The sequence below is a fragment of the Mesoplodon bidens genome, assembly GCF_964165515.1.
Source record: "Mesoplodon bidens genome assembly, chromosome: 12".
Classification (NCBI taxonomy): Eukaryota; Metazoa; Chordata; class Mammalia; order Artiodactyla; family Ziphiidae; genus Mesoplodon; species Mesoplodon bidens.
Genome location: NC_138168.1, coordinates 82,316,499 through 82,341,182, shown reverse-complemented (window position 1 = coordinate 82,341,182; position 24,684 = coordinate 82,316,499). Strand labels below are relative to the sequence as shown.

The window sequence follows — 24,684 nt, the reverse complement described above, 5'->3', positions numbered from 1 at the left end:
AGGCATTCAGCTTCTCGGAATCCAGAAGTCCTACTGACCTCCTTCTCTGTTCCGCTCTGTTCTGCTACCAGCTGGTCAAACACCGTCCCGTAATCCTCATATATCTTCTGCATCTCGTTGATGTGGCTTGCTACTTTTTCCATTGCCTTTAGTGCTTCTGCAAAATATGCAATCATATTTATTTTGTAATTTTGGTTTGTTTGAAATCCTACCCAGCCGCAATAATGAAAAAGCTCAAGATTCAAGCCAGAATCTGAGACCAGTTCTTAGTAAGAGCAGCATCATTCAGGTATGATGCAAATAGCCCATGGTAATCCAGTTATAATAATGAAGAACAGCAAAGTTATCTTCCACCTCAAATTCTCTTTGAAATGGGGCAGAGTACAAGTAAAAAGTATCACTAATCATAACAGCTATTTATGGAGCACTTTCTATTTGGCATGTTCTATTAGGCGATTTATGTGAAGCATCTCATTTAATCCCCACAATAACTCGATGACTGTAGGACCTGTTATCAACCCCATTTTACAGATGAGAAAACTCAGGTGCAGAGGGGTTCAGTTTTTTGCCAGACTTCCAAAGACCGACGTAAGGAGTGGAGCCAGAATTAAAATCCGAGGCTGACGGGCCACAGGATACCTGCTTTTAAACTTTGCCTCTCCTCCTGGACCACTTACTGGAATAGTGATCAATGACAATTTTTCTTAACAAGAACTTGCAAGAGCCGCTGTAAATGCCCAGTTGCCAGAGCAATTGTTTGCATTTATGCGTGGGCGTGTGAGAGACAAAATGATTTCATCAAAGGCAAAAAGAAAATTTCAAGTCACCTCCAAATTCACTGTTTTTCATACTTTGTTCTTCTGATTTGGTATTTATTTCAGTCTGGAGGGACGTTGGGAAGGCAATTTTTTAACAGACCCCCTTTAAAGATCATCTTAATGCAAAGTGAACTATTCACACAGTATTTGAATGCTAATCATAATTTGTATCATTTATGTATAAGCTTTAACTTTCATACAAAAAAATTATCCTCATTACTTATGATACAAAGGTATGCTTGTCACAGAAAAACAGCTAGTTTCATTTACACTCTTCTTGGTGTTTGCTATTCAGTAATATTTATTAATAAGAAGTTTGTTTCCCTCTCCACGTGCTTTATTACAGGTACCGTAACTGGACCTCCTAGCTTTGACATGTGGAGAACACATCACTCTTTCTCTGCAATCCAAACAGCAGCTCTTTAACGGATACTCTGTTTACTATCAAAGTGAGGGGCTTTGTGTATCTGACAAATATGTATCTTAGGCCAATAATTTCTGAGGTTACAAAAGAAGACACCTCCGCGTCAGCCGTAAAAAGCTTCACGGGTCCTCGGGTGTTGGTTTCCGAGTCAGGCTCTGCTCAGAGCCGTCCACAAGGTGGAGCCTCACACAACATATTCGATCAGCCGCACTTGGGCAGCGAACAACACAAAACTTCACAAAGTTGTAGGAAAACAGGCTGGGGTTTTGGTCCTGGCAGCACTGTTTGTTTGTTAACCACATGACCTGAAGTAATTTATTTCAACTCACTGAGCTTAAATTATCTTCTCTGGAAAATGAAAATGGAAACATCCTTCCAGAGGCTATTCCAGTGAGATGATTTTTGCCAAAATATTTTGCCCACCTACAGGGATGGCCATACTACCTAGCCCTTTTCACATACTAAAATGGTACCTAAGGCTAACAATCACAGTGCTGACAAATGTTCCAGAATGTGAAAGCAAGCGGGGGAAGAGGCGAGCTCATGGGCCGGGGGGGGCAGCCGTCACAGCCGGCCTGGGCCCCTCGCTCCTCACCTGTCAGGTGGTAGTGCTCCTCACTCTCGTGGTCTGTCAGGGACACGAGCTCCTTGAGCAGCAGTGGGTACTTGAGCACCCTCTGAACGGGCTTGATGAGGTAAGACTCCAGCGTGGAGGAGTGCTGCTTGGTGGGGTTCCGGGCGTCCAGAAAAGCCTTGAAGGCTTTATCAGTTTTAGCTACAAGCAGATGCATTAAAAGACCCTTAGAAGAGCACAGGAGGATGGATTAAATTCTACTTCATTTAGGTTTTAATGGAATTAGAGACGATCCACCTCTACAGTCCTCCTAATGACATCCTTCAAGAAAAACCCAGATGCACCCGTGGGTCAACTGCCCGGCTGTCAAGGTGGATTCAGCACCGCCGCTCTGTGATGAATCCCATGAGAGCTTAAGGGAGCTTACCAGGCTGCCAGAAGAGTCCCAGCCACACACCAAAGAGGAATATCAAGTCAAAATGCAGGAATGTCTGACTTTAAAGGCACATTCACATGCATATCCATGAGAGACTGGTACAGGTGCCGAAAAAGTGAGTTTCAAACTATTCATAAAGCCACAAAACAGTGTATCCAAACCCGATGCCATACCCCCCAAAAGATTCATAGAGCAAAACAAAAGAGTATTTTTTTTCACTGACCTAGCACAAATTGTTTCTTATTCTATACACTTGAGGGCTATCTGTAAAGCAAAGGTTTTTTTCCTTTAAAAATAAGTTGATAAGCACTGGAGCCTCCATCTCTACAATTCCAAGCAATCTAAACCTTCCACCAGATTCAGACCCCTCTGGGCAGTGAAAACCACCTCTCTGTTCCATGTCACGAAGATACACACATGAACCCAAGTGCTTTCAGTTTTGAGGGTGCCAGTGGACACCCCAGATGTTGCTTTGGATTCCACCGGCTGGCACTGGTTGACCAGCTGTTGGAATTCAGTCCATTTGGATGAAAACAAATCTTTATTTGGGGTTTTGTACAAAGGTAAAATATAACTTGTAGGAGATGCAGTACCATTTTGACTGTGGCTACTAGACAAAGGGGATGGTGAGACGATCCTTCATCTTTGTGGCAAAGAAGGAACTGAGCAAACCATCGGTATGCTTTTAATTTACTACACTGTCAATAAGAAGGTGTTCATGGGAGGAAACTAGTTCTTTCTGGTTTAAAGAACTAGAGAAGACAGACTGGGCTCTGTCTTGACCTGAAGCACTCCAAGACTTCCCTTTTTCAACCTGAGCCTGTTCTAGGATTTAAACCAAGTGGCAGAACTGCATCAGTGGACCTGGCTAAACACTACGGTGTCTGGATGAACCCTACACTCCCTCCACGATAGTACAGAGAGGCCATTCCCCAGTTCTGAAGAAGAAACACGGAAGAGCAAACTCTGGATTCTTTATGGCGATGCCATCAAGGAGCATCTGATGACAGATGGAAAGGGCTTGGGATGTACCTTGGCTCCTACTTCCCTGCTGATACAACTAAAAAAGTTCCAATGCAGAATCCCCTCAAAACACTCGCCGTCGTCATGGGAGTGAACTACACGAGGCCAACCTTAACTCTGAAGAAGGCATTCAAGTCCTGGGGAAGTCACTTTTTATCCTGGGAATTTATAACAGTTTGAGCTTCAGTACGTTCAGATCCTATTTCCAGGTACACTTGAGAAAATGCAGGTAGCCTGGTGAGCTTCCCTGGAGACGGTTCAGGTGACCTTAAATAGGATTACATATATTTTCATAAGACACGTTCCACTGTAGGACCCATGCAGAACAGGAACAACCCCTGGGGACCTGTATTTGTTTGATGTTCTCCGTGCAGATTGAATTACTGCTGCTCATGACCTTGAGCTTAAAGGCCTCCTCTCATCTCTGCCCCAGAAATGAGAATTCCAAAGAATGGGATAGAAAAATATCTTCTGAAAGAAACAAATCCGAGAATTCTAATCTCATACCTTAAGAGGTGTGTGATGACTGAAAGAAGCCTTTGGTAATAACAAAACCTCAGTTGAGCATTGCTAGTTTAGGGTGTGGTAAAAGAAATGTTCACATATTGAGGTCTGGGGAAGTCACTCTGGCCTATACACGAGTTAACTTGAATTTAATGTAACTAAAACAGCCTGTTCGTGGCCTATCAAACATACACTGTAGATCTGCTTTAATTATTAAAGAAAAGGGTGCATTGACCAGAAGTAAAGAATGTCCATGTTAAAATTAAAGATTAAATGCCTCCCTTCCTGGGATGCCAATGCTGGTCCTCCTTCCATGATAAGACTTCCTTCCCAGGTGCCAAGGCCATAGTGACTGGCTGTGTACCTACTGATCTGGTTTTCCTGAAATCTTGAAGGAATGTATCCCTGATTTGTTTGATGTTCTTTGTTCTGACAAGACATGAAACTGTGCTGACAACCCTGCTTCTCCAGAGCAGATCCTCAGAAGAATCAGAGAAACTGTCTTCTGGGCTATAGTCCTCAGTCTGGCTCAAAACTCTTTTCTATTCCTATTATAGACTGTTTATTGATTATTTTTGTCAACAAGTTATTCCAGGAATAGCTTAAACACTGGGTTGATGACAACAGTGATGGTGACTGCGGCACAAAAATGCCCTCCAACACTCCTACACCTGGAGAAGGTCACTGCTGCCATCAAATCTCTGAATGCGCTTCCCAGGATGGGCCTGTCACTGAAAGCCCAGGCAGATCAATGTGTTGGCCACCTGCCCCAGAGCTGACCCGCTGCAAGTCGGCAGCCAAAGCTCAGGCATCTCGCTAGCTCCACAGAGTAACATTTGCTGTTGACATGAAGGGGAAGGGCAATGCAGGTTGGTCACCCAGGTCCACCTGGACATCAAAAATAAAAATGTTCAATTAAAGTCAATAAAATAAAATAAGATGATAACAATGTGGAGAGACGAAAGGTACTTTAGTGACAGAATGTGGCCTGCGATAAGCACCCATTTCACCAAAGAGGCTTTAATTTCAGTTTACACACTTGTTGTGAGTTTGGTGGTTGCTGTTTGGTGCTGGTTTTTTGCAGTGGATCCTCGGGGTTAAGAAGAAGGTTAACAAGAAGGAAAGAAGGGACTTCCCTGGTGGCACAGCGGTTAAGAATCCGCCTGCCAATACAGAGCACACGGGTTCAAGCCCTGGTCCGGGAAGATCCCGCATGCCTCAGAGCAACTCAGCCCGTGCGCCACAATGACTGAGCCTGCGCTCTAGAGCCCGCGAGCCACACCTACTGAAGCCCACATGCCTAGAGCCTATGCTCCGTAACAAGAGAAGCCCCCGCTCGCCGCAATTAGACAGTCCGCACGCAGCAGTGAAGACCCAACACAGCCAAAAATAAAAATAAATTATTAATTTTAAAAAGAAAGAAAATGGCATACATTGCTTTCTACCCCCTCCAGCGGCTTATATGGTTGGTTAAAAGTTTTTAGAGCAAGGCATTTGGTGAAAAAAGAATCCAGATGCAGTTTAACAGCAAAGTGACCCATGGCAAAGCAACATCTCTGCTGTTCGGTACACACATTCACTGTACACTGAAATACACACCAGTGTACACACCAGTACACTGAAATAAACTGAAAACTTAATGTTTGTCAATTTCAAGGCCAAAAATGGAGCATAATCCATTAAAATTACACTTATCCCTACTTGACGAATACAAATTTACTCTTTTAAAAAATATATATATATATGTATTTGGCTGCACTGGGTCTTTAGTTGCAGCACGCAACTAAGGGAACTTCGTTGCTGCATGTGGGATTTAATTAACAATTACGATTTCAAAAGTATAGCTATAAAAGGTATGAGCAACTTACCCCTCTCTAGAACCTTCTGTACTTTAATATGATTAGCACAGAATCCGCTATACAGTTTAAAGTGGTCCGCGTAATAAAGGAAAGAGCCTCCAAGGGAAAACAGTAGTTTCTAGAAGGAAAGAGGAAAAGTTACATCAGGCGTGGTTTAATCAGTGTCTGTCTGCTGGCTCTGGCGTGGTGTCTGACCCCTTTGCTGTCTCCATGGCATTTGTCTTTCGGACACCAGAGCACTAATGCCTCGGGGAAGGCACTGACTAAAAGCAGCCCAGGGCGGCCCCATTGCCCAGTAGATGGAGGACAGCCCGGGCGTCCCTCTAGCAGAGCTTCACTTTGATTGAAAAGTTTCTGGCAGCAGAGCCTATTGACACAGTGCGCAATCAAGGACAAGAAAGAAAGTTCTATAAAAAAATACATCTGACACGGTGGGATATAAATAATCTGAGAGGCTAATTAATAAAGCTGACTCTGCATTACTTGGGACAAATGATGCTTGCTATGTGCTTCCTTGGTCCCCTTCTACTGCCTTCCGCCTGTCCTTCCCTGGAGGGACCTCTTGCCAGTCACCGATGGCCACACTGGAGACAGGGCTCCATAGAAGAGGAGGCCCTCTCAGAACCAGTGAAAACCTAGGCTTTCCTCCCAGTGTCACATGACCACAGAGATGCAGAATCGGATGCCGTAGGTGCTCTTGCCTCCGAAGCAATCGCCCTACAGATCCTCCTGTAGAGCTGAGTAAGAAGCGTGCAGGTCAACAGCAGGCAGACTCCATAAAAGATGTGCTGCCCAGACGTCTGAGTCACAGAGCGTTTACTCTAGGGAGAAATGGAGGCTTCTTTTACCACCTGCCAGAGGAAAGCCATGCAATGAGAGCGCTAAACTTATCTTTTCAATAGTCAAGGGACAACACCTTCTCTTCAAAGGGAGAATTTTGCACTGTTCCCACCTATTTTTGCTTTAAACCTAAGTCTAAAATACTTACTCTAAACTGCGAGGGGGTTTCAAGTATGTTAAAGTCAGATGATGCTGAAATCCCATCCTCCAGAGTCTCCAGAAATACCTTTTGAAACTCAAGCATCTCTGGCAAACTTCCAAAAAGTGACTCCATCTACGTGAAGATCAGAATTTGAAAAGAGGGTATTAGCGTTGAAGACCCAGATACCACTCCAAGTCCCAGATGCACAAATGAATTACGTCATTTACCAAGAAGGAGACAGAAGTGAAGCCTTTAAAGAAGACGGCATATTCAGTAGGGGATATAGCTCATACACAGAGACTCTGACTGCCCCGGTCCCTGTAATACTAAAATAATTTGAAGTGGATGTCAAGTTTTCAGAATTCAAATGGGGGGGGAAATGGGAAGAACTAATTACTGTGATTTAACATTAAAAAGTCATGTATTAAAAAGTAATTTGGGGACACCTTCTACTACAAAAGGGCCACGGGCATTTATAACTCTTGGCACTGTGTTTCACGGGATGGAGGCCACATAAATGGCTTTGAAGGAGGCTACGCTTGGGTCTCTCTGAAGATCCTGAAGTCTCAAGTGTTCTTTGCGGATCAGTAGATAAAATCTAGGTCTGCTAAAAGGCAAACTGAGACTAACCTATGGGTCAATAGACTAAGGGAAGGTATTTACCTCATCTTGGGTAAGAAAGGTCTCACTTTGAAGTGGCTCCAAGTATAAGTCAAAGAGGCAGCTCAGATCCTGAAAGAGAGAAGAGAGTCTTTAACCCTTAAGTCTCCAAAATACCCAAGCGTTTCCAGCAGCCCGGGCTGCAGTGAAGACTCGCATTAGGAACGATGAAGTTTATGTCTGGTTGAAACGCTTGGCCCTGAAAGTGGTGGTTCCCGCTCAGCTAATTCAGAGGAGTTAACCACACAATACGACCCGCATCTGGATTCCACATTTTTCTTTATAGCTCGATGACCTACTCTGCGTATTTGAATATCTTATTGGCAGAACCAGGATCTTTCTTTCGGCTGCTGCAGCAGGAACACTCATTTCCCTTCAGAGAAGTGAGTTCTGGCCAGGTACCTCTGTCAGGTGTGGCCACATCCGCTGGCCGACCTGGCTTCCTTCTCTGCCTCAAAGAGCAAGGCGACAGCTCCAGCATGGACAGCTGAGCCGACATGGACAGGACAAGATCTGGAGAGCTCTTCAGCTTCGGGGCTGACGCATGAGCAGAATTTCAAACTCCCATGCTCAAATGCAAGAAAACATTTCTGAAGATGAGCAGGCGTAATGTTTACAGTCTAGGCCATCTTTGAATCTCCAGTAAACTGGGCTCCAACAGTACAGAATAGTGGGAGTTGACTGTATTTACAAAACTCTTTAGATAAAGGTTTTTTAAAAATAATTTGAAGCCAAGAGTAGGATATAATTTAGTGATAGAAAAGATTTCTTTTTCTTGTTTCGTTTGTTCCGAAGAATTCTGAGTCCCAAACTATGAGAAGTAGGTGACTACGTGTGCCTCATTTTACAATGGAGAAATCCAGCTCTGGAGAGCTTGGTAAAGCCAGAAGCCTCCAGAGCCTTGTGGTGTAGGTCCTGAGAGCAAGTGGACAGGCCTGTGACACTGAGTGCTTCAAAATCAAATCCACCCTGGCCTTCCCGACCTCCCCAGACCCCAAGGCGGCTGCTGCAGAGCAGGGAGAGGTGAGAAGTCACTGAATATCTCAGGGAACACATGAATGCTGAAAACGCCAAGTCATGTGCAGAGGTCCAGGTTACAAAACAAGTAAAAGTCCATGTTGAATGTCAGCCACAAAAACAAATGAAAAAATGAAAAAGGTGTGTGTGTGTGTGAGAGTGAGTGAGTGAGTGAGAGTGAGAGAGAGTGAGAGAGAGTGAGAGAGAGAGAGAGAGAGAGAGAGAGAGAGAGAATCACCATAGGCACCAGGCACTGGTTATTTTGTCAGAGGCAGAGGTGGGCTGTGGTCACTCCCTGAGCCTGTCACTGCCACCCAGGAGCAGTGACACACCGAGGGAGGCCTCGCTGAGCCGCGGAGCCAGAGCTGCAACATGGGGGCCCCAAGGAGACAAAGGGCAGGGCTCCTGCAGAGAGAAGGGAGAGCCATCCTTTGTATGCACTTCGCCCAGAGCATCCGTCTCAGTCCTAGACCAGTGTCACGAGGCAGTGACCCTCCCGTTCAAAGTGGTCTAACAGTAAAATATAACGACGGCAGTGACAAAAATAAAAAGGGACTTGGATTCCGCTCTCAACTATGCCCTCGACCCTGCAGGTGAGGACACCACGGCCATCATCAAGCTGCCACAGCGCACAGAGCTGCTGGGCAAGGTCACTGTTGGAAGCCCCTGAATGTTCACTTCATCTCCCCACATTCGATACAGGAAAAGACACAGTGGGAAATGAAATGGAACTGCCATCTCTGCAGTTTTCCTTTCTCCCCTATGGGACCAAAAGAAGAGGCTATGGGTAATTCTCCTGGGCTGCCTGTGAATGAGGCTTTCGGCAAAGTTCAGATAAAATGACAGTGATGTTAATGAAAGGGGAAGCTCAGATGAGTCTTGTGGAGAAAGAAGGTGAGAGCCGTGTGTGTGTGCGTGTGTGTGTGTGCGTGTGTGTGCGTGTGCACCAAGGCTTAATTCACGGACACTGTGTGTTAGAGCTAGAACAAGAACCCCCTGTCTCGGACCCCAGTTGAGGGGCTTGGAGGGAGCCGCCCAAGGCCACTGCAGCAGGTGAAGGCAAGGCCAGGCCTGGATTCTCAGCTCCCACACTGCTGCCAGCAATTGGCCGATGAGATGAGTTTAAAACCATTCCAAACCGTCAGCAAATACTTAAAGCAAAAGAACTCTGTCTTCCCAGGCACCTGCATTTTTTGTAAAATGTTTCTCAAACTACTAACTGAAGCCTCTGAGATGAATAAAGGAACTCCCCGAGTAGTGAAAGGTTCGGCCGCTGCCCCGTGTGATGGCTGGGGATGCCTGCGAGATGCCCCGGCACCTCCACTGCGGGGCTCTGTCCTGCGTGGTGACCGCCTGCGCTCTGGAGCCCGTTCCAGCAGCTGCTTGCAGACAAGCCGCTCCCTGGTTCCTCAACACCTAAAGTGATCTCCGTTCCCCCTTTCCCTAAACCGGTCCAGGCTCCCTTCCCACACATGGCAAATGACAAACCAGAACATCTGTTTCCATAGTGAAGGCGACCTCAGTAACAAAACGACCGGGGAATCTAATTCTTGCAAAAGCCCTCTGAGCCCTTCCGTCCTCTCGCCCTCCCCTTCGGCAGCTCGGCACTTCAGGGAGCGGGCATCTCCCTCGTGAGTGGCAGGGTCCCCGGCAGATACCTGGAGACCCCTGCCAACGTACATACAACTGGCTGTCACAGGAGGGGAGCAGGAAATTGTGACAGCGTCCTCTGTTACCTTCACATAGGACTTCTCTGTGTCCATGAGCTCCTGGATGACTTTTCGGAGGCGATCTGCATCCGAGAGGTGGCGAGCCAGTGGCCTCGGAGGCGGGTCCTGACTCTCCCTTGGTCCTTCCATGCCGTTGGTCTGGGTGCCGTTATAACTCCTACAGAGCGCGGCGATCTGCTCAGCACTCTGGGAGGGAACAAGAGGCACAGGACGTTCTCCATCATTATCAACAGCCCATCAAAGACACAGGGGCTCTCTCCTCGCCCAGCGCCCTCTCAGGAGTCTCACGGGGCATTTATCTAGGGCATCTGGCTTCATTCATCTCAAACGACGCTGGCTACCATTCAAGGTTCTGGTCGTGAAGATATGAACTTACACTTGTTCAGTACTTACCCATGATGCTTTTTCACTTTCACAGTAGCTGTTTTGACAGGTGCTTCTTTAGTGCTGAGACTAGAGAATAATAAGGCACAGAGCTAACCCTCTGCAATACAGTTGAGGTTGCTCTGAAATCAAGGTCATGGCTCACTTGGTCCACTCTGTCCCCTCAACGGCTGGCCTAACAGAGCTCCGTTCCCACACTGAACGGCCCTGAGAGGCTCAGGAACGGGGCAGCGGAGCAGCAGTGTTGGGACGGCCTGACCACAAGGGGCTCAGATCTGCCCCCAGATCCAGCCCTGGAGCTCTGCAGCCTCGGGCCACGTAGCAGCATTAGGAGTGAGAGTTTGAGCTGCTGCATCAGCTAGGAACGGTAGTAGAGGGCAGGATGTGTAGGAAGGATACGGTCCCCACGCTGAGGGGTGCAGCGCCCAGTGGAGGGCATGGGCGGGGAGCAGACGACACAGGAAGCCTGGTGAGGCTCCGTGGGAACCTTCGCGGGGGAGGGAGACTTGAGCAGGTTCTTAGCAGGAAGCAGACGTGTGTCAGACCCAGGACGTGGGGGCAGGGAGGGTTCTCATTCCAGGTAGTGGGAATAGAATCACACAGGACAAGAGGGACAAGAAGGAGCGGGAATGTCTGCGGGGATGAACAGCCTTCTGTGCAAGTTCCTGCTTAGATTTAAGCACAGCATGGGGCTTCCCTGGTGGCACAGTGGTTGAGAGTCCACCTGCCGATGCGGGGGACACGGGTTCGTGCCCCGGTCCGGGAAGATCCCACATGCCGCGGAGCGGCTGGGCCCGTGAGCCATGGCCGCTGAGCCTGCGCGTCCAGAGCCTGTGCTCCGCAACGGGAGAGGCCACAGCAGTGAGGGGCCCGCGTACCGCAAAAAAAAAAAGCACAGCATGAAAAGCCTTTTCCAGGAGAGAGACCCCATTTGTACACTCCTGCCTCAGGCTGATGGTTTAAGGTCTCAAATGTGTCTCCTCCTATAGGCCTCTACCTGCCTGGAGCATTATCAGATTACATTCAAAGTATCTTTTCTATTTCTCTTTCTTTCCATTCCTCCCCCACACAAGTTCCAGCCCATCTTACCACCCATCAGCCTGTAAGCCAGTCAAGGGCAGGGTCCTGCCTTTCTTTGTCATCGCCCCCAAGTGCTCAGTGTCGAGTCCACCTCTGTTGCACTGACGTTATTATTGAATAACAGAGCAGCTAAGTCCCAATACGAATGACCAATATCCATCCATCTTTGGCAACTTCCTGTCCCTCAACTAAAACTCTCCTTTCTTCAGCTAGATGTCTCCATGCCTGATCTCCATCACGCTGTCTCGGGTAAAAAGCTGCACCAGTCAGAAGCACCTCTTCATTCTCACTGAATTCACTTTCTTTGCTTGGATATTTCAGAACTCTAACAACTCACACAGCACACTGGTCAACCTCAGTGGCCGACTTGTTACAAAAGCCGTCACCTGACACACTGAAGTGCCTCAAAGTAAAAGTAGGACACCTGCCCTCCCTCCTTCTCTCCTTCCCTGTTCTATGCCCCACCCGCCTTTCCTCAACACAGTGTCCTCCTATGATGGAAATAGACAACATTGACACTTGGCATTGATCTTCTGGCTAGACTTTCTTTTTTTTTTTTTTTTTGCGGTACACGGGTCCCTCACTGTTGTGGCCTTTCCCTTGCGGAGCACAGGCTCTGGACGTGCAGGCTCAGCGGCCATGGCTCACGGGCCCAGCCGCTCCACGGCATGTGAGATCTTCCCGGACTGGGGCACGAACCCGTGTCCCCTGCATCGGCAGGCGGACTCTCAACCACTGCGCCACCAGGGAAGCCCTAGACTTTCAATTCAATCTGGTGGGAACCAACTGAGGACCTACTCTGCCTCCAAAGAAACAGAAACCAGCCCCTGCACAAGGAGATAAGATTTGCCAAGAAACACCAAAGCGCAGCCCACGGCAGACTGGAAACCAACACGAGCCTGTGTGGAACAAACGAGAAATGTGACACACGTTAGACGAATGGGAGCGTCATGTTGGAACAGGCTGTCTGGAAGGCTTCAGCGAAGAGTGGGTTGTAACTGGTCCTGGAAGGAGCGTGTACCAAGGGAGAACCACGGAATGAGCCAAAGGCGGCGGGTGGAGGGAGATGGTGGTGGTGGAGGATAAGCCCAGTAACATAAAGAGCCCAACTCAAGGTGGGGGTGAGAGCGGGGCCCCCGCAGATGTCTACGATGAGAACTCTCAGACTGCTGGCCTATTTCATATAATTGCTTCTCCTGTATTTTGACATTAATCTTGGTGCAAAAGTTAAATCAACCATGTAACAGATACTAAACCTCCAACTAGACACACAGACACATCTGAAGTAATTTACTTCTAAAACAGTTAAACCATGTGTAAGCACTAATGGTCCTCCTTAAGTAGACATATTATCCCCTTGTTTTTATCCTTAACTATAACACTAGCATATTGCTGGTACTGCCTATCAGAAGATGTTCATTCAGAGTAAACTTTCAAAGAACAAGAAAACAGATGTGGGGCTTCCCTGGTGGTGCAGTGGTTAAGAACCCGCCTGCCAATGCAGGGGACATGGATTCGAGCCCTGGTCCGGGAAGATCCCACATGCCACGGAGCAACTAAGCCCGTGAGCCACAACTACTGAGCCTGCGCTCTAGAGCCCGCGTGCCACAACTACTGAGCCTGCGCTCTAGAGCCCATGCTCCACAATGAGAGAAGCCACTGCAGTGAGAAGCCCGCAATGAAGAGTAGCCCCCGCTCGCCCCAACTAGAGAAAGCCCACGCGCAGCAACGAAGACCCAATGCAGCCAAAAATAAATCAATTAATTAATTTTAAAAAAGAACACAGATGTGGATCTTAAAGCACCAATTAGAATGCAACTTGACCTATCAAAATGCCTCATAACATGTTTGAAACAACCAAATCTCAGGATTCATTACTGAAGAAACTCCAAACTGTTCGGTCTTACCCTAGAAGCCTGATGACACAGCAAAAGCCAAACAGAGCAGTGCAGCCAAAGGGTGGCTTTCCTTGTCTTCCCGGACATAAGCCTCACAATGAAGCACAAGGGAACATCACCAAACCAGCCCCAGTTCTCTCCTCCTCTTCCTGCTTCCCACGAGACTTCAAGCCAGGTCACGCGTTTGCTCTCTGGGAGGGGCTATTAAAAAACACCCACGGCTGGACCAACTGAATCAGAATCTTTGGGGCCCCAGGTATGCTGCTGTGTGACTCACATGAGAACTACTGGTCTACCCATCAGTAGAGCGAGCATTCTGCTTGCGGTTTCTGGGAGGATCATGTTGTCCCCAGGGTCTGCACCACAGGATGGCCACGTAAAAGGTGTGTGGACTGAGCTCACAAGATAAGAGGAAAATAGGCAGAATCACACCTGTGCACCTGGTGTTCTGGGTTTGGCTCCACTCACAGTCCAACAGCCCAAGATAATAATACTGAGACTCTCAAACTTACTTATTTGAAGTCTCTATACTGGTATTTGTACCACAAGCTCAGACAATGCAATTCTGTAATCCTGAAAAATAACAGTTTCCAGGGCTGTAGAATCCAAATTAATAGCTCACATATACTGTATAAAATAAGATCTGACAAAATGCACCATAAGTGAGATGGCAGCTGGTGAGATTGCAGCTTTGCCTTGCTGGGATGTCAAAAATCACACCTAACAATGCAGTGTTAAAATAACGAGATTTTAAAAATAAAGTATCTTGCCATTTTAGAAAATCAGGATTCATGTTGAGAACGCTTCTGGTAAGATTAAGTTGGAAAAGTAAATGTTAGCTGAGAGTTTCACGGCAAATGTACTTTTGAAGGTAGTGCTCATGATGAAGTGCTCAAGTGCCACAAAGTCACCTTAGCTGCTGTCTAGGGAAGGTTGTGAGGATTACCTGGGGTCAAACAAGGCAGAGCCACTAAAAGGAGAAGAGTAACTGTACCTATGTTTTTAGATCGTGTCTGAAAGGGTCACTTGGTTGGTTATATTTCATTTCCTCCGTTCTTAGCGATGGTGATAAAATTGAACTGCTAAAGGTAGAATTCTGGGTGTATCCGATAAGCAATTTCTAGGAACAGCGACTATTTCGGTTGGGATATCTTCACACGTACGCGTGGTGACGGAGGTGAAAAGCACCGACAAGACTGAGAGGAACCGAGTTCTAGCCCTGGCTCTCCCTCCAGTCCTCCACGCGTGCTGGGCAAGACTCATTTCTGCACCTTCAATTTCCTTATTGATGAGAGAGAGGAAGCATTACCTAGCCCATCAAGTAACCCCTCAAATTGCCATTTGGACCACGGAGAAAGGGGAATTTGGATTTGTTGAGCACTTGCTGTATACAAGACAAACCCAGGGGGCGGTGTTCTCCTAGAACTATCAGGCATTCGGTCCTTACGATGCGACCGGCTGAGACTACAGGTGCCGAGTGCGAAGGCAGCACCTGATGGCACAGGATCCTCCTACTCTCTAGCTGTCTGCACGGTGCCGACCACTCCCTGGGTATCTGGCAGAGCACGGGCAAAACAGGCTTGCTGCTCTGGCTGCCTCTGCCCACAGTGCCGTCAGGGCTCTCCCAGCCCCAGGAGAATCCAGACACACCCCAGGCGTGCCCGGGATGCAGCCACTGGCCTCTGGAGGCCATCTCTGCTCAGGGAAGCAAATGCAGCTCCCCACATCTACGCACAACTGTGACTTCTGTTAGGCTGATCCCCACTCCCCTCCATCCCCAGGGATGCTGCTTTTAAAGCAAGAGACAGATGTTCACAAATCAGGGCTGGGCATGCATGCGGATTCAGTAGCCAGACAGTGTGTGCTTGTGCAGAACAAAAAACACACTGGAGGGCTTCCCTGGTGGCGCAGTGGTTGAGAGTCCGCCTGCCGATGCAGGGGACACGGGTTCGTGCCCCGGTCTGGGAAGATCCCACGTGCCGCGGAGCGGCTGGGCCCGTGAGCCATGGCCGCTGAGCCTGCGCAGCCGGAGCCTGTGCTCCGCAATGGGAGAGGCCACAACAGTGAGAGGCCCACGTACAGCAAAAAAAAAAAAAAAAAAACACACTGGAACTTGAAACCCAGACTGGTATTTCCCAGTTCGTAGTGATCAAGGCTGAGAACCTTGGGTTCATCGGGGGCCTTGCCTTTTATAAGAGAGCATCAAACAGATCTTTTCTTCATGAATTCATTTTTAAAATTTAATGAAAACAGATTTCCCTAAAACTATGCTATACGAAAAAGTAGTGATATTGACCCACAAAAATTTTTTTCAGGCTTTTAAGTTTTCACTAAGGCTGATCCCTGCTTGAAAGTGATTTGATCTCATTTACAGATGAGGGACATCTCACTCAGGACCTCCGAATTAAGTCACTCTTCCGTGTTCTCACCAAAAACAAACAAATAAAAAGTAACTATGTGAGGTGACGGGTGTGTTAATTAACCTGACCGTGATAATCATCACAACGTATACGTATATCAAATCAAGTTGTACACCTTAAATATATATAATTTTTAATTGTCAACTTGATAAAGTTGGCAGGGAAAGACATCTAAAACAGAGTTATCTTTGTTTCTGTGTCTTAAACGTGTGAACACGGACACCTGCTTCCCTGTGTTAGGGCTGCAATGTGTCTCTTTTTCAGGAGCCCCACTTCTTGGGGGTGGTAATGAAACTGCTCAGGATGACCAAGCGCCCTGCCCCAGATTCTCTTTGGAGGAAGGCGGGGGCTGAGCCTTTTTCTCAAACAAGCTTGGAATCCCGTAGGTGACCCTTTTAACCTCGATTTGGCTCAATGCTTTTCATCCAAAGCATCAGGCAGCTCCTCCTGGCCTGGGTTAGTTAAGATCTGCTCCCCTGAGCGTAACTATTCTGATGTTTGCTTTGCTCTTCTTTGAAGGCATTGCTACCTGAGGCTTTTCAATTTCCCGGTGGGTTTTGAAACCTAAGCTGGGAAAAGTACATCACATTATCCGGAACCATTCCCGGACGACGACTGAGGTTTCGTAGCTACTCCGTGAAATACCAGCGCCCACCAGGGGCCCCGCGCCTCGTCAGCAGCTGAGCTCCGCCCCGTCTTTCCGGGCTCAGTCTGCAATCCTGTCCTCACTTAGGGGCCTCAGGTACTGCAAACTCTTTTGTCAAAGGCATCTGTTGTCTGACTTGGACTCCAAAAACACTTTCAGCTGAAGAAAAACGGTTTAAAAGTGCTGCATCATTTGGGGGTAATAGTTTGCAGGGAAATGCTGAAAGGTAAATGACAGCATTTGCAGTGTGCTTGACTTTTGAATCCCTGGTTTAGAGGGAAAGGAGGTTTACTTAGAGGGGAGGTCAGTCATGGCTCAGCCAGGACACGGACCTAGAAGGGAGGGTACCCCACACTGCTTGGTTAACTGGTCATACACAGTATGTGACCCCCATCTGCCACCCATGTCCTCCTCTCCCTCCGTCACACAGACCAGCTCTCCCTGCTGGGCCACTGACAGGGATGGAAGCCCAGGCTGGGTCACGTCTGCAGAGGCTCATCCTACCAGGACACCAATCAGAAGAACCAGATTCTACTATTTCTACCATCCCTAGAAAGAATGCTGGAAAAAGAATAAAAAGGTGTAGGCCCTGGGCAAACAGTCAGTTGTCCTCAGGGACAGTGTAGGCCTGGAAAGGTGTGGCTGCATGGTGTGTGCTCAGCTGTGCTCATACAGACCCCCCAGTGCACTGTCCAGAGCATGAGAAGTCACATCAGTAAATCACCGCAGAGTGCAGCTGTGGAGTCAGTCACATCCCAGCAAATTCAGTCAGAAATGCTCCCTTTGGTGGAAAAAAAAAAGTCTAAAAATTGTACAAAGGACTTTTTCTCCACTGACTCTGTAATCCATTAAAGTCTCTAACTTACAGAAAGATATGACATTATTCCCAAATGTTCCCAGCAGAGGGAATCCAGAAGGATCACCAAGGGTTAACGGCTTCCCCGGAAAGGCTAATGGGCAGAGAGACAGACGATGGGCTGGATTCCAGGTAAGCCGGATCGCCCACGTGCAGGTCCAGCCACAGATGCCCCGTGCTGCCCCGCCTGTGCCAGGTCAGGATTCCTGGCCTACACTCTGCTCCGCGCTCAGAGGCGGCTGGCAGGGCCCGCGGGCTAGGTGAAGAGGGTCTGGTCTATCCTAGGGGGTCTCAGCAGAGGGGGAGGGAAGAGGGTCATATTCACCACCTTGGCAGGGTGCAGGGGAGGTTACAAACAGACCCAAGATGATTATTTTTATATCTGGTCATGTAAGTCATTCACGTAAGTCATGTAAGTCAGTCATTACACTATGTGACATGTTAAGTCATTCACTTATAGTGATACAATCCTTGGATTAAAAGCTCTAGAGAGGGGCTTCTCTGGTGGCGCAGTGGTTGGGAGTCCGCCTGCCGATGCAGGGGACACGGGTTCGTGCCCTGGTCCGGGAAGATCCCACATGCCGCGGAGCGGCTGGGCCCGTGAGCCATGGCCGCTGAGCCTGCGCGTCCGGAGCTTGTGCTCCGCAACGGGAGAGGCCACGACAGTGAGAGGCCGGCATACGGCGGGGGTGGCGGGGGGGGACTAATGGCCTGAGATTTTCTTATACTTAACAAAATGGTACAAGAAGAATGAGAAAATGCTCATAATCTTTGTTTTCTAGACTAGACAGTTCTACTTCCAAAGGCAGAGTGGAAATTAAAAAATGTAAAATTAAATGTAAATGTATCAGATGAGAGTTCTTATTTTATGCTGAAAGGCAAAGATTAACCTAAATTATGGTACAAAAATGCAATGAAATCTATGCAGCAATTACCAATGATGGGAGAAATCGGCGTCTGTTGACCAAAAAAGGACATGATTTACTGGAAAGGGAAGAAGGTAGGTCTGAATTTTGGAAAGTGACGTTTATGTATATCTACTGCATGTAAACATATGTGCATAGATTTTTCTAACGGAATAATATATATCATAAATGCGGTGGTTAACACCGCATTTCAAGTTATTTTCATTTTAATCTTTGGCTTATCTATATCTTCTCATTTTTTATAGTGGTTTAATTTTTAAAAGAAATTTCTTAACGGAATCCTTTCCTGATGCTTTACAAAAATGATCTGAGGCAGAGGCGGCCTGTTTCTAGGAGGACACAGTGATGGACGAGACTGACACAGTCCTTGGGCTCCCAGCTCCCAGAGTGCGGCTGGGAAGACAAGCTGGCAGCAGGTCAGTCAAGGTTGATCGGTGCCCAAAGCAGCGCGGGGGCCTGGGAACAGAACAGGGTGACTTTCTGTGGCCGGAGCACGGTCAGGGAAAGCAAGGTGGAAGCTAGGATGGACTCAAGGGAAACAAAGCTACCCACCCTAAGCAAAGTTTGGGGCTGGGGAGGGGGCCAAGAACTGAAGGCCAGCCCAGCCGTGGCCCATGGCCAAGTCAGGTCACACGGGGAGATGGGGCAGGAGACAGAGGTGGAGGCCTTGCTCTCGGGGGACCGGGAGTGGGGAGCGGCAGAGGAAACCCACTTGGAGTGTGTGCCGGGGTCGCGGGCCACCCTTAGGTACGCACCTTATAGCAGGTGGCAGGGTGAGTAGCTGGGATAGCATTACAGAGGGTGGGGTGTGCACCTGCCACCTGAGCTCTGTCCTGTCATTACCCCCCATGAGTGTGAAGCTCACACTAAGGGCCTCGGTGCATGCTCTGGGCGAAGCTTTCTGAGACAGTTACTTTTTCCAAGACAGGAGACTTAGACACACGGGTTCCAGAGTGACCACCCCGGCCTTGGCGATCACCAGTCCTGATTCACTCCTCCCTGACCCAGTGTGCTCACCTATAAAGCAGGCACTGTGCTTCATAGGGTCGTTGAGAGGATTTAATGAGGTGAAACAGGTAAAACTACTTAGCGCAGTGCAAGGGATCAACAGAGGCCAGGGGCTCCATAGAAGTTAAAATATGCACAGGGAGTTTAATTGTCCAAGTTCTGTTGTTTTTACAAGCGTAGAAGGAGAAATGTCCTCTGAGTTCCCCGAAGGAAGGGCCAGAAAAATCAAACTCCATTTATTTACTAACTTTTCGCTGAGCACCTCCTCCAGGCCAGGCTCTGTTCTAGGTGCTGGAGATGAGGCTTGAACACAAAAGAGGGAAACTCTGGACCTCCCTGGTGGCACAGTGGTTGAGAATCTGCCTGCTAACGCAGGGGACACGGGTTCGAGCCCTGGTCTGGGAGGATCCCACATGCCGCGGAGCAACCAGGCCCGTGAGCCACAACTACTGAGCCTGCGCGTCTGGTGCCTGTGCTCCGCAACAAGAGAGGCCGCGATAGTGAGAGGCCTGCGCACACCGCGATGAAGAGTGGTCCCCGCTTGCCACAACTAGAGAAAGCCCTCGCACAGAAACGAAGACCCAACGCAGCCAAGAATAAAAATAAATAAATTTAAAAAAAAAAAAAGAGGGAAACTCTGACCTTCATGCAAGACTATCAGGTGGAGTGAGAGGACCGGCAGAGAGAGGCAAACAAGGACACGGACGGGTGACAAAAAGTGGAACCCACAGTATCTGGACAGAGGCACAGGGCTCTGGGGAAAGCCAAAACGAGAGGAGGCTATGGAGGGCCGGTGGGACGCGCTGCAGCTTCACCAGGTGGGCAGAGGAGGAGACGAACTCCACCTTTGGAGAGCGGCCGTGCAGAGAGAGCGCAGCGTCTGAGAAGGCAGAGGGCACCTGTGTGTACCAAGCAGGAAGCACCCGTCCCCAGGAGACACACCCCCGGGAAGGCAGGTCCGAGCCGTGTGCCCGGAGGTGGGGAAGCACCACGTGTGTGGCTCCGTGGCTCCCAGGGCAGAGTCACCCCCTCGGGGAGGGAGCCAGTGATACAGAGCCCGTGTGAAACAGGCCTGCTGCCTGCCTTCTGCGCAGTTTCCTTATTTAACTGGAGTTTGATCTGAATTCAGGGATGAATAAGATACACTCTCTCAGCCAAGGATGTTTCAAGGGCTATAGGGCAGCATTTCTACACGAGCAGGCGCTTCTTTCACATAAAATACCGGGTGTTTCAATATCACTCTTATGTAATTCACAAATATCGGCGCGTCCTATCTAACAGATCCTATGCCAGGTACTGTGTTCTCTCTTTCCCATTTTTCACCCAGGAAAAAAGATATGGCTTACTCCTGATGTATAGTCAAACCTGCGCATCAAGGAAGATGCGTGTGGGCCAGAATTTTTCCTTGACTTCTGAGTGCAAAAATGGTACAAAAGAGACTCTTATGAACCCACTCTGAAACAAGCAGGTGAGCTAAGGGCAGACCATCAGGGCAGGAGTCAACAAACTATAGCTTTCAGGCCAAACCTAGCCTGCCTGCTGTCATTGTGGATAAAGTTTTATCAGAACTCAGCCATGCTCATGCATCTCCCTATGGTCTATGGCTGCTTCCGCACTGACACGCACGCAGACATAAATGGCTGCCAGAGCCTAAAATATTTACTACCTGGCCCTTCACAGGAGAAGTCTGCCAGTCCCTGATAAAGAGCCGAGCCCAACCAAAAAAGATTTCTCTTTTGAAATTCAGTCTGAATTAAAACTTGAAATAACCTATAAAACTTTATTCTAAATTTTTCAGTGAGTAAAGTGTATATTTAAAAAATGACTCTGGGGCTTACCTGGTGGTGCAGTGGTTGAGAATCTGCCTGCCGATGCAGGGGACACAGGTTCGTGCCCCGGTCCAGGAAGATCCCACATGCCGTGGAGTGGCTGGGCCCGTGAGCCATAGCCACTGAGCCTGCGCGTCCAGAGTCTGTGCTCCGCGACGGGAGAGGCCACAACAGTGAGAGGCCCGTGTACCGCAAAAAAAAAAAAAAAAAACACCTGCGTGCCTGGCTCAGATCCAGGGCTCAGAGAAACAACTCAAATTCTCTTTAACAGTTTTTGCTTTCTTTTGTGTTGCTTTTTGATGCATGGGAGAATTCAGCTTGCTTTTCCTGTGACTTGGGGTATTAAGGTCATTGTGATTATACCATTTAACATTCATTCTAAATATGTTTATCTAGGTCAAGAAGTCTCTAAACCAATATCTTTCAACTCACGGTTTGGAAAACATACACTTGTCTATCTATGACTTCTCTGTCTTACCCTCACTCACTTTCCTATCCATAGGTATTTATCTCAGGTCTTAGCTCCCTCTTAATTCTCTTCCTCTGTTTTTCTCTCACAGCCTACTTTTGTTCTGATCATCACATAAATTAGTTTAAACTTGTGTATTTATAGTAACTCTCCCTTCAGTGGTTTATGTTTTCATTGAACCCTATTATTCTAGTTGGTTTTGTTTACTGCCGATTTTTCCAAACACAACATTTCTATTCAAGAGTTGTGCCTCTAACTTTATTCTTGGCGATTGATAATATATTATTGAGCAGTTTTTGCAGCAAAGGTCTTTAAGTGCTACATATTCTGAGAATTTACTGAGCTGAGAAGTTTTGCTATCTTCGTCACTGTATTTGAAGAGAAAATGTGTCAATAACAACACCAACTGTAATCAAATTCTGGAGAGACTAGAGCTTTGAAAAACCTTTGTTAGCCTCCAATTTCTTGGGCAGGTAGAGTCTCTACTATAAACAGAAGACTGAGGACGACACAGTTGAATCCTGGAAGAGGGCCCCGCACACTGAGGTCCAACAGCTCAGGCTGTGTATGACTCTGCCTAGGACAGCTCTGCCCACCCACCTAAGCCCGGACTGTCCCCCAGCTGAGTCCTCTCTCTTTGCCCTGGTACCTTGAGAACTATATTTTCTTTCGAGTTGTAATCTACAAGCGTTCCTGGTTGCCTTACCTAGAAAACCAAAAAGCAGGGCAACATGTGCTTCCCAGCTGCAGACCAAGCCCTCAGCCCTGGGAGCAGTTCTAAGATTCTCAGAAAACTACGATTCAGTTGCCCCTATCCCAGTTCTCTGATGATACTCCTTGGGCACCTTAGATCAGCTCCCAGACTGTCGTAGCGCTACATCTCAGCTGGCTCTAAATAGTTGGCCTGGCCTACCTTCTTGTGGAACATAAGCCTGGGGCCACCACACCCTCGCAGACTCCCCTGACCCATAGGGAGTGGGGATGGTGGGGGGCTTCGCGGCAGCACCGACTAATACCGTCATCTTGTTATCCGCCCTTCATTGCTCTTAACGCACATAACCCTACCAGTGTCCCAAGTCGTCTTATTAAATATCATTACTGTTGCCATATAATAATTTTATCTTAGGAAATATTTTTGTAGGAATCCACAAGACAGACACTACTAGGACACGTTTACTGTTGTTAAAAGGTGCCCTTTTTTTCCTGCAATGTTTCTCCCAATACCAAAGAAAGAGAGCGGGAATAAAAGGTATCCAACTCGGAAAAGAAGAAGTAAAGCTGTCACTGTTTGCAGATGACATGATACTATACATAGAGAATCCCAAAGATGCAACCAGAAAACTACTAGAGCTAATCAATGAATTTGGTAAAGCTGCAGGATACAAAATTGATGCACAGAAATCTCTGGCATTCCTATACACTAATGATGAAAAATCTGAAAATGACGTTAAGAGAACACTCCCATTTACCACTGCAACAAAAAGAATAAAATATCTAGGAATAAACCTACCTAAGAAGACAAAAGACCTGTATGCAGAAAATTATAAGACACTGATGAAAGAAATTAAAGATGATACAAATAGATGGAGAGATATACCATGTTCTTGGACTGGAAGAATCAACATTGTGAAAATGACTCTACTACCCGAAGCAATCCACAGATTCAATGCAATCCCTATCAAACTACCACTGGCATTTTTCACAGAACTAGAACAAAAAATTTGACTATTTGTATGGAAACACAAAAGACCCCAAATAGCCAAAGCAATCTTGAGAACGAAAAATGGAGCTGGAGGAATCAGGCTCCCTGACTTCAGACTATACTACAAAGCTACAGTAATCAAGACAGTATGGTACTGGCACAAAAACAGAAATATAGATCAATGGAACAGAATAGAAGGCCCAGAGATAAACCCACACACATATGGTCACCTTATCTTTGATAAAGGAGGCAAGAATATACAGTGGAGAAAAGACAGCCTCTTCAAGAAGTGGTGCTGGGAAAACTGGACAGGTACATGTAAAAGTATGAGATTAGAACACTCCCTAACACCATACACAAAAATAAGCTCAAAGTGGATTAAAGATATAAATGTAAGGCCAGAAACTATCAAACTCTTATAGGAAAACATAGAACACTCTCTGACATAAATCATAGCAAGATTCTTTTTGACCCACCTCCTAGAGAAATGGAAATAAAAACAAAAATAAACAAATGGGACCTAATGAAACTTCAAAGTTTTTGCACAGCAAAGGAAACCATAAACAAGACCAAAAGACAACCCTCAGAATGGGAGAAAATATTTGCAAATGAAGCAACTGACAAAACATTAATCTCCAAAATTTACAAGCAGCTCAATAACAAAAAAACAAACAACCCAATCCAAAAATGGGCAGAAGACCTAAATAGACATTTCTCCAAAGAAGATATACAGATTGCCAACAAACACATGAAAGAATGCTCAACATCATTAATCATTAGAGAAATTCAAATCAAAACTACAATGAGATATCATCCCACACCGGTCAGAATGGCCATCATCAAAAAATCTAGAAACAATAAATGCTGGAGAGGTTGTGGAGAAAAGGGAACACTCCTGCAATGCTGATGGGAATGTAAATTGATACAGCCACTATGGAGAACAGTATGGAGGTTCTTTAAAAAACTACAAATAGAACTACCATACGACCCAGCAATCCCACTACTGGGCATATACCCTGAGAAAACGATAATTCATAAAGAGTCATGTACCAAAATGTTCACTGCAGCTCTATTTACAATAGCCAGGAGATGGAAGCAACCTAAATGTCCATCATCGGATGAATGGATAAAGAAGATGTGGCACATATATACAATGGAATATTACTCAGCCATAAAATGAAACGAAACTGAGTTATTTGTAGTGAGGTGGATGGACCTAGAGTCTGTCATACAGAGTGAAGTAAGTCAGAAAGAGAAAGACAAATACCATATGCTAACACATATATATGGAATCTAAGGGGAAAAAAAAAAGGTCATGAAGAACCTAGGGGTAAGACGGGAATAAAGACACAGACCTACTAGAGAATGGACTTGAAGATATGGGGAGGGGGAAGGGTAAGCTGTGGCAAAGTGAGAGAGTGGCATGGACATATATACAC

The 24,684-nt window shown here is 47.1% G+C and overlaps 1 protein-coding gene across 3 annotated transcripts in view; it reads right to left on the bottom strand.

Annotated features, from left to right (window-relative positions):
* The window catches only part of TIAM2 (TIAM Rac1 associated GEF 2), a 236,226-nt gene that overhangs the window by 6,755 nt on the left and 204,787 nt on the right, over positions 1-24,684 (bottom strand). For all 3 annotated transcript variants that reach the window (XM_081251340.1, XM_081251342.1, XM_081251341.1), the window contains 6 exons: positions 10,034-10,213; positions 7,284-7,352; positions 6,627-6,752; positions 5,648-5,756; positions 1,838-2,017; positions 39-157 (listed from right to left, as the gene is read on the bottom strand). In XM_081251340.1, the coding sequence (XP_081107466.1) occupies positions 39-157; positions 1,838-2,017; positions 5,648-5,756; positions 6,627-6,752; positions 7,284-7,352; positions 10,034-10,213 (783 nt within the window). The remainder of the gene's footprint in view (positions 1-38; positions 158-1,837; positions 2,018-5,647; positions 5,757-6,626; positions 6,753-7,283; positions 7,353-10,033; positions 10,214-24,684) is intronic.